Genomic DNA, 10,638 nt, shown 5'->3' on the forward strand with positions numbered 1-10,638 from the left:
TTAATCAGAAGGTTGCCTGAGAATAAATCTGAAGACATTCCTCACCACCACTATCTTGAACCACACAAACCAAGGGGGCGAAATTGGAGATGGCTGATCAGACATCCTGACAGAACTGAGACAAGGCAATGGCCCTCTCATTAATTACCTCCACTTTCTGACACTGTAGGCCAAGTTCAGAGCCTATTCTCTCCAGGAATTTCACTGCTGTGTCTGGAAGGAGAGAGGAGAAGCAGCTGTAAAAAACACAGATCAATGCAATACATCGCTTTAACCACCTTTCAGTCAATAACATTTATTTTACTTATGCATTTACTAAAAGCATTTATAAATTGGCCTTGGAGACAGGCGGTGTGGTGTAGTGGTTAGAGTGTTGGACCGAGATTGGGAGACCAGGGTTCAAATCCTCACTTAGCCATGAAGCTCACTGGGTGACCTTGCACCAATCACTCGCTCTCAGCCTAGTCTACCTCACAGGGTTGATGTAAGGATAAAATGGGGAGGAAGTGGAAACATGCACACCACCTCAAGCTCCTTGGAGGAAAGGCAGCATAGAAATGCAATAATATATAAAACCATAAAGTACCAAGGCAGCATACAACATAACAAAATGAAGCAATTCAATAAAACGTACTCAAATCATCAGTGTAGCCTCTACAAAAAGCTGTACATCCATTGTACCCTAAGCAGTATGAGCAGTAGAACTTTCCCCCAGAGGTGGACAGCAAATGGAGTTGAAGCATCGGACAAGGTTTTAAAATATTTTGGGGAATACATCTTGTTTGCATACCCTGGCTTTTACATGCTTCTTTGCAAAATGTTGCAAGGGTCTCTTGTTTGAGCCCCCTGTTTCATATTAGCTAAAGCAATTCTTTGTCTTAAGTATTTTCCATTGAACGTTTTGAATGATAGCAAGCATTACTGTATTATATTCTTAGTTATTACTTGCTCTTCACCCCAAGGTGGGTTACAACATGAAAACACAGCATAGCACAATATTAAGAACAGTTTAAAACTTATAATTACAGACATAAGGATGGTCCTAAAAATATACACCTCATGTCAAAAGCCAGGGTAAAGAGATGTAGAAAGAGGTATTCGGAAAGACACACAGCCGAAAGCATAAAATCATCTGGTAAATATGGCGCCACACTGGTTCTCCGAAGTCCACCCAGCACTCTGCCAGCTGGATCATATGTATTCTCCTTTTTTCTTGTCCAAAATTGTGAACCCGTTTTGCCTTCTGATAACATGCTGGAATGCTCTCCCATCACTGGGAAGGGGTGTTCAAACCTCTAATATTTCTATGTACAAGGAATATTTCAAAAAAAGCGTAGAATTTTTGGATGCCATTCCAGCATTTGCTTATATGGAAGGCTCTCTTATATCGCCAGTGGCAATAATGCAACCCTGAAATTGGCAGAAGATGAGGCTTCAGGACAGAGGCTGATCTCTCACTCCACACTGGGGTTTTTTGCAGATGGACACAGTTGTTGGGCAAGGGGGAAGCAACAAGAGCAGCTTGCACCTTTTCATTTTCTTCCTCTGAAGCCCAGTGTGTCAAGTAAAGAAAAGGCCTGTCTTGCCCTCCTCTTCCGCTATTCTTCTGCCCGAATATTGCTCTGAGGATTATTTTGACATATTATGTCACTGAATCGGGAAAGGTTCTCAAGTCTTGTCAGTGCTGCTAATTTCCAATGCTTCCCATTGCACACTTTACATCAGGCATCCCCAAACTTCGTCCCTCCAGATGTTTTGGACTACAATTCCCATCTTCCCCGACCACTGGTCCTGTTAGCTAGGGATCATGGGAGTTGTAGGCCAAAACATCTTGAGGGCCGCAGTTTGGAGGTGCCTGCTTTACATCCATCCATTCTCCCTGCCCCCCCCCCCAAGTGACTAGCCAGTTTGACAGGGACCAGCCAAGGGCATGATGAGAAGTTAAAGCATTCTAAAGATGGTAAACCTGCCTGGAGCAGCATTGCCTTCCTTTTTTGTAGATTAAATCAAAAGTGCAATTTCTGCAAGGACTAAAGGGTCAACTGCATACTACCGTACTGACTGTGTCCAGAGAGCGTTGTGGTTTTTGTTTTGTTTTTTTGCAAAGCTAGCCCTCTCCTTCTGGCAGCCCCTCTCTATTTCAGAACCTCCTTGACCTAGTAGCGCAAAACAAACAGGGGGGGGGGGTAAAAATCTTTTGCATTCATTCTGTGGTTCCTCTCAGGATTTTACTTGGCCAAGCAAACAGGAAACAGACCTTATTAAGTCCCCTTTGATGGATTCTTCTCCCTGCAGGGCCCCTCCAGCAAAACAGGGGAGGGTGTGTGGGGGGGATTCAACAACAAATCTTTTCTCCCTGCAAACGCTTTGTGCTGGAGTTTTCTGGCGCAGTCCTCCTATTGCCCTTCTCTCCTTGGACACAGGAAACAATTCATACAGTTTCATTCTGCCTAGCTCAAAAGTGTGCAACAATGATAGTCCAGTAAGAACCTAGTGGTTTCATCAGGTGATCCCCTCCTCATGGATCCAAGCCAAGGCTTTCTCCACTGAGACTTTTTTCACAGGCAAAACTTAAATGGGCTTCTCCTGCTTCTGTACGTGAAAAACACACAACAGCTGATTATGGCTCTCTTGCACTTTTCTTTCTCCCGCTAACATTCACAAGTGATGCATCCCAGGCTGCGTATCCTATACAGCTAAATAGGATTGTGACATTTTACCTAAAGTATTTTTTCAGTATATTCTTCAGCTGAAAAAGGCTCCTAGACCAGCTTTCAACAGCCTGTAATAAGATGGACCCTACCCTCAGGTTTATAATTTAAAATACACAAAAGGGAAGGAAAATGGAAAAAATTCCTTCAGTAGCACCTTAAAGACCAACTAAGTTTTTATTTTGGTATGAGCTTTCATGTGCATGCACACTTCTTCAGAACTGTGCACACTTCTGAAGAAGTGTGAATGCACACGAAAGCTCATACCAAAATAAAAACTTAGTTGGTCTTCATCTGAAGAAGTGTGCATGCACACGAAAGCTCATACCAAAATAAAAACTTAGTTGGTCTTTAAGGTGCTACTGAAGGAATTTTTTTATTTTACTTCGACCCAGACCAACACGGCTACCTACCTGTAACCGGGAAGGAAAATGAATTGCTAAGGAGGAGGAAAAGGGCAAACTCGCAAGAGGAATGCTAACCCCAGCCAGGCAGCAGTCTAATGCCACCAAGTGATGGCAGTGGGTGAGTGGATAGCTCAGGATCTAGTGCAGGCATAGGCAAATTCCGGCCCTCGAGGTGTTTGGGACTACAATTCCCATCATCCCTAGCTAACAGGACCAGTGGTCACGGATGATGGGAATTGTAGTCCCATAGGAGTTTGCCTATGCCAGGCATCCCCAAACTTCAGCCCTCCAGATGTTTTGGACTACAATTCCCATCATCCCTGATCACTGGTCCTCTTAGCTAGGGATCATGGGAGTTGTAGGCCAAAACATCTGGAGGGCCGCAGTTTGGGGATGCCTGGCCTATGCTGATCTAGTGGATCCCAGGCCAGGCTAAAGGCCAAAGGAGCTGTTTTGAGCAATGATCTATCCAATCCGCCCCCCCCCCCCGCCATCACCGCATGCAGCAGATAGGTGTGTGTGGATTGCATACTAAGACAATAATTCTTAGTTACAAAAGTTCTTATAAGTGTTCTTTCTGGCAAAGCGGTGGAGCAGTAGGCCATTGCTTTGCTTGAAATGTAGAAGAGAAGAAGAGGAGTTTGGATTTGATATCCCGCTTTATCACTACCCGAAGGAGTCTCAAAGCGGCTAACAATCTCCTTTCCCCTCCTCCCCCACAACAGACACCCTGTGAGGTGAGTGGGGCTGAGAGACTTCAAAGAAGTGTGACTAGCCCAAGGTCACCCAGCAGCTGCATGTGGAGGAGCAGAGACGCGAACCCGGCTCCCCAGATTACGAGTCTACCGCTCTTAACCACTACACCACACTGGCTCTCAAGTTGATGTACCGGTAAGTAAGTTGATGTTACCGAAGCAAGTTGATGTACCGGTAAGTAAAATGCAAGTAGTAATCCAGTGCAGGTTTGTAATAAAAACACCATTTTTTGGATTCCCCCCCCCCCAAAAAAATGACTTGGCCAGTTTTCTTTAGACTATTCACAGAACCAGCCAGACACACATTTGGTGACAACGTGAACAAAAGACTGAAAGAGGTTGCCCATAGCAATCCTGTCATGTGTACCCTCTGCCATGCCTGGGATTTGATTTTCAATGTGCATTACGGAAGAGCCATTTCTCCCTCTGGTATATCCAGCACACGTTGCAAGCATGTGGCAGGTACACAAGGCCAGCTCTTGGGTGGCAAGGGGGCTACCACACAGAGGCTTTCTTTTCAACAACTTTCCAATGGCCCCATGCAGTAGGTGGACATGCAAGGGTGCCCCCCATACATTGTCTTCTCAATTAAAATACACAATCTCACTTCTCATATGAATTTTGACCCTAGCTCCAAAAGGCCAATGTAATGCAATTCAGATGTACCAGGCAGGCTAGGACTGCAGCCTTTAAGCCACTCATTCCAGAGTACAGTGGTACCTCGGGTTACAAACACCTCGGGTTACAAACACTTCGGGTTACAGACTCCGCTAACCCGGAAGTACCTCGGGTTAAGAACTTTACCTCAGGATGAGAACAGAAATTGTGTGGCGGTGGCGCAGCGACAGCGGGAGGCCCCATTAGCTAAAGTGGTACCTCAGGTTAAGAACGGTTTCAGGTTAAGAACGGATCTCCGGAACGCATTAAGTTTGTAACCAGAGGTACCACTGTAGTCCCGCAGGCTTCAGTGGCCTTACTTCAAGCTATGTGATATGGGAACAGGAGCCTAAGTTACAAGGTGACTTAGAAAGGGTAACTTTGCCAACTTTAGGCTGAGTACACTGAGGACAAGGGTTCACATGACTGCAACTCAATGTCTGCCTGAACGAAGTGGATGAGAGCCAATGTATAGGACAGACAAAAAATTCTCTTCCAGCTTAACTCACTTGAGTGCTCAGTGCATACAGATTTACTCCTGTTGCCATGAAAACAAGGCTTAAATCCCCTCACTTTGTGACTCATTAATACTTCAGGATAACAGAGGGGCAATACTTTTCTGAAGTAAGCTCTGGAATGTGGACTTCACTCAGCACCAAAGTTCGAAAAGCAGCAAAGTGTTTCTTAGATAAGCTATTAACACCTGCGGTTTCACACTTCTGAGTAGCTTTGGGTGCAAAATACCACCATTAAACCCCTCCAAATTACTTTCTGATCTGATAGCCTATGGAACACATTATTTCAAATGGCAACTCAAAAAGCCGTATGTAGGGATTTGTCCACTAGGCATGAGTGGGGGTGGAGGAAGAGAAAGGGATATCACATCCCTATCTGATGTCCTCTGAGGCACAACTTGCACTTTATATCAGGAGTGGGAAAAGAAAACAAGGGTCATCCAAATATTACAACTCCCACAATCCCTTGCTGGCTGGGGCTGATGTGAGATGGAGTCAAAAAATCTCTGAGAGGGTCAAAGGTTCCTCATCCCTGGCTTATACTGTGCTCATCTGCACTGGGAAGGAATCATGGTTAGGAAGGTGAAGGTAGGAAGGTTAAGTTACAGGTAGGTAGCCGTTGTTGGTCTGCCATAGTTGAAACAAAATAAAAACATTCCTTCCGGTGTGTATCTGAAGAAGTGTGCATGCACAAGAAAGCTCAAACCAATGACAAGCTAAGTTGGTCTCTAAGGTGCTACTGGAAGGATAATTTTTTTTATTTTGTAGGAAGGTTAAGTCTGCTGAAACAATGTATATGGGCTGGAAATGTGACTTGAATCTTTTGAGGAATACTATAGACTGAATCATGCAAGGAACAGAAATTTTAAACAAACACACACACACACCCTGAAACTGGAGCTTCCATGTGACTTGCATTTGATGAAACATTCCATTCTGGTCTAGCAAGTTTCTTCTGCTTCTCTGCCTACTGAGGACCACTGGGGGCTTTTGATGTGCATTTCTCCAGTAGTAGCTTTCAAAAGTTCCAGCCAAGTATTTCTGAAACTCAGGAAAGTGTCAAAAGTTGTTTGTGCTACAGTATGGTGATTTGCTATTCAAAAGGGGAAAGGGCAGAAGTCCGACTGGGTGCACTCAAGACCTTGTGTTCTTCTAAAATTGTTCTTTGGATTTTGGCAGAAGGCTATAATCCAACAAAGAGAGACTCATGCATAAACCTGTTAAAGCGGTTAATAGTTCAATCCTATGTGCATCCATCCACTCTGAAACAGGCCCATTGGGCTCAGTGGGCGACAGGGCTGTCTGTCGCCTTATTTAACTGTGTTGAATTGTGTTTCCATCAACCTACTCCATATCAGTTGTAGCTTCTCTATTTTCCTAATGTTGAGAATGTCTCCAACCAAGTTATGCTGGTTCTTCAGCGTGGTAAGGAATTTTGTGCATCTAGTGCTCAGGAAATTTTACTGACCTAGTTCAGAGATAGTAAGTTTGTGTCTGGTCCGAATCACTCAGAGTGAAGATGGTAGCAGGCTAACATGGCTGAACATTTCAGCATATAAAAATGTTGCCCGCACATATAAAACTTTTTGTCAGCAGAAAGGGTTCTAGCATAACCTTCTTCTTTACATTCTAGTCTTCTATGAGCAGCAAACCAAACCATGGGAAAATGCCATGGGACATGTTAGCATTATTGCAAGATACCCTGTCTGAAAGTATTTTTATGTTATGATTTGATTGAGTTGGAAAAGGAGGCTAGAGGAATATTCTGACTTTGAAGTATGGTAGAAAATGCAGTGATGCATTGAAAAGTTGGCAAATGTACTGGATTGTATTATAACGGTTAATTTTGTTGTCAATTTTACTTATCTTATCTGGATATTTTAGTTAACAATTTAATAAAAATTGTCCCAAAAATCTCCCTGCTCACAGGTGTGTGTGTGTTGTTCTGAGCTTCCCAGAGAGACAGTGGTATAGAAGCAGACCAATCAGTTCCTGGCAAACTCTGATGGGATGTTGTCTTAAAAAAGAAAGCAATGAAATGCATGTTATAAAGTGAGAGAAGTGAGATTTCCCCTCACTCTTCAAAGCATAGTTTAAGTGCTAAGGGGCAATGGAAGTGAGGCTTAGCCAATCATGTGATTAAATAATACATATGAAACATGGGGTGGTGCTAGATAGATACCTACAAGCTGTACTCAGAATAATTCATATGGACTGAATGATCACAGCACAGATGATCATAGGTCTGTGTAAATATATCTAGGGATGCATAATTCCAACTAGATGGTTTTTCCCGTTTAAATTATGCTGTATGTGGCAAATGCATTCGGTGCATCTTAGCCAGAACAGGTGAGATACAACCATTTCAAATGAACTCTAGAAATCAATTTGTTTTGTTCACTCTGGCAAATGATGCAGGAACATTACCTCCAGCTGCTAAACTAACCAGCCTCCGAATGGACTCCCATTGGTTGCTGATTATGTAATGTTTCTGCAAAGCTCCAGCAGTGACACCAGTCAAGTAGACAGCAGCAGAACTTCGCCTTTTTAAAACGAAGGAGGAAAAAGAAAACACCCTCCATACCATAATCAGGCTCTGGCTGGACAGTCTTGATTCTCAGATATTCCCGGAAGAGGGTGACTGATGGATCTTCTTGGGGGTCCTTCTCCCCATGCCTTTTAGGGTCTTTCTCTGGCAGCATGTTAGCCTTCTGGACGCAGGATGTCAGAGCCCTCTGTGAAATTAAGACGTGAATACATAGGAAATGCAGAGCGCAAGAGCAAGAATATCACTCTCCCTTATTTGAAGTTCACAGTGGAATTGCACTGCTACAGGTACTAACTTGTATAACCACATTTAATTCCTGCTGTGCCTTCTCTCGCTTTCCTGAGGCTGCAGCAACAGGAGGAAATTGCCAGATGGCACCAATAATTGACTGGTGATTTAAAAACTTCCCCGAAATGGATTCGCTCCCAAAATGGTAATGGTTCAAAAAACACACATCCAAAGCTATGAAAGCTGAGCTCAGCACTTGAGGGAAATCATCATTGCACCCAAGCAGGGAGGGGGGGGGAGAGAGAGAATCCCAAACAAGGCTTTCTTTCAACTCCATTACACCTACTACTATGAAGGTCACAAGGTTTAATTTGAAAATGAGCATGGCCATGTGTGCACTTTCTACAACAGCTTCTTCTGCGTATTGTGTCTAGTATAGAGCTCTTGGCAACTTTTGCTGGAAATGAAGATATGACTGTACTGTACAATAATGGCAAGAGTAACGGGTGATGTGTTCTCTTAACACCTACATGGAAGCATTCAAACAGGCAGCTTAGCAAAAGGTGCTGGAAACACAGAAGGCTGGGAAACTGACCTACAAGTTGGGAGAAGCGTTGCCACCTGCACACCCACCCACCCTGCTGACTGTGTCCTGCATTCAACACAGGAACTCCACAGGTATAGATAGCCATGCCCTACAGGTGTGGAGAAAGCTGCATCCATTGAATTACTGCCTGTCAGACAGCTGGAAAAAGGTACAACTTGCATTATCAATGTGTAGCTGCTCCTAACAGATGGGTTCAAGCAGTGCTTTTTCCTGGGGGGGGGGACGACGCAGGGGTATGCATACCCCGAAACATTTTGTGAATCTAAGTTTGGCCTCATTGAGGGGCAGTGTTTTCAATATGAGTAGGAAAATGAGAGTACCACTAAACATTTTTTAAGGAAAAAAAAGCACTGGGTTCAAGACTTGTACTGAGGGAACTCTATGATATAAAGGTCCACAGTTTGTGCTCTCCTTTTAATAAGACAATAATGCTGTAGGATATTGAAGACTCAATATTGGGTTTTTTTTTAAGACATCATGGTAGTGACTAGAATAGAAGGGAGGTGGGTAAAATTAATAGCACAGGAGAAATTTCTGGTGATCAGGTGCTGAGGAAACTGGTGAGCATAGAATTGGGAGAGGGAGCATTAAGTGGGCAAGAGCAAGTATGGGAAGTAGGGTTTTTCGGGTGATATATAGATATGGGGTATGGGAAGAAAGCCTGCAGACACTTCTGCCCAGCAATTTATTCTGAAGAAGGTGCTGCTTATGGAAGGAAATATTTCATAACATCCACACAACATAGTTGATTACTCAGGAAAATAACATGGGATGGCAGTTTCATTGATGCTATCCATTTTTTTAAAAAAAACACCCCCAAAAAACCTGAATGTATGAGCAGCACTGAGTCCACAATACACTGTGGCAATACCTGTGTGGGGCAAGAAGGAAGGCTTGTCGAGTCGCTTATCTACCAGGTGCTTCAAATAGGCAGGCATAGGCAGGTAGGCGAGCAAAAAAGTTCGCGAGATTTTGTAACTTCGGTGGACTTGCTTTGCAAAGCTAGATTCGTGTTAAACAGGCACAGGGCGTTGGGGGGGGGGCAGTAAGTTATTAAGGCAGCAGGGATCGGGAGGGGAAACTTTTAGAAAACGAGCAGAGGCAGATTTGGCCAAGGGAAGTTTGGGGCATGGCAGCAGCGTAGGATGAGTGCTGGAAAATGCTGCGGCTTTCGTTTCTCGTTTCTTTTTAAAATTAAGCATTTGGGGGAAGGGGAGAATAGAATGCGTTTGTGGAAGCAGGCTGCACTTGACAGGGGGAAAGGCCGCCCACACAAGGCAGGCAGCGGGACCGGGAAGCCGCAGTCGATTCCGAAGAGGGGGGGGGGGTCGTCCTATAGCGGAGTTGAACGTGGAGAAGAACAAGGAGCGTTTATGGGGAGAGCGCTCAGGAGCGTGGGCGTCCGAGGGGCGGCGAGCCGGCTCGCCCCACCCAAGAGCGGAGCAGCCCCCTCAGGACGCGCATTCCCGCCCCGGCTGCTAAGTAAACAAGTAGTTCCGCAGGAACCTCTCTCCCTCCTCCCTGCAGGCACAAGGGCCGGCGGTGCCAGGCGCTGCAGCTGCAGAGCCCGGGCCGCCAAAAGGGGACCTTCTCGGGCAGCCTCCCCGGGTCCCGCCCTGCCCCGCTCACCCACCTCTCCGGTCGCCGCAGAAGCCACTGCCTGCCTCCAGCCCTCCTCCTGCTGCCTGGCTCTGCTGCACTCGCGGCGGCGGCGGCGGAGGAAGGCTGAGCGCGGGGACAGTCCTGCCTCCAGCCCGCCCGCCGGCCTCAGGCGGGGCCAATCCCACGGGGGGCAGCCTGGCCGCCTTGCCTCCGTCCCAAGCCGGGCGAGGGGGGGGGGTCTGGCGCACGTGGCCGGGGGCGAGGCTTTCGGAGAGACGCAGAAGATGCCTCTGGTTCAAGACTTCCTGAGAGGGAGGGAGGAAGGGAGCTGGTTAGGGTTACTGCGGAGGGAGGGGAGAGCCGAGCGCACCAATGCACCTTTGCAGCGGGGTCCCGCCTGTCCTCTCGCCTTCAGGGCTGGCCTTGGCGCCAAGTTCCGGGGTTTAACTCCCTGCTGACACCCCTTTCCCGTCGCCCGGGCCCGAGTGAATAAATCCTGCTTGCCAAACAGAGAGAGAGAGAGAGCGCGCGCAAAGGCCAGGTTTTAAACGGCAGGCTTGGGCACGTCCAGGGCCCTTCCACAGAGAGCACTTCCTGCTCCCCAGCGC

The 10,638-nt window shown here is 46.1% G+C and overlaps 1 protein-coding gene across 7 annotated transcripts in view; it reads right to left on the bottom strand.

Moving 5' to 3' along the window:
* Positions 1 to 10,638, bottom strand: part of ACY1 (aminoacylase 1) — a 39,464-nt gene that overhangs the window by 19,271 nt on the left and 9,555 nt on the right. For 2 of the 7 annotated variants that reach the window (XR_009557113.1, XM_035106089.2), the window contains exons 1-3: positions 10,062 to 10,187; positions 7,630 to 7,780; positions 149 to 213 (exon numbers count right to left, since the gene is read on the bottom strand). Coding sequence is in view for 6 of the 7 variants with exons in the window: in XM_035106089.2 (XP_034961980.1) it covers positions 149 to 213; positions 7,630 to 7,747 (183 nt within the window). In the remaining variant the exon portion in view is untranslated. The other 5 variants (XM_060271516.1, XM_060271515.1, XM_035106091.2 and 2 more) reach the window with 4 other exon arrangements.

Source organism: Zootoca vivipara, chromosome 2 (genome assembly GCF_963506605.1).
Source record: "Zootoca vivipara chromosome 2, rZooViv1.1, whole genome shotgun sequence".
NCBI classification, from domain to species: Eukaryota; Metazoa; Chordata; class Lepidosauria; order Squamata; family Lacertidae; genus Zootoca; species Zootoca vivipara.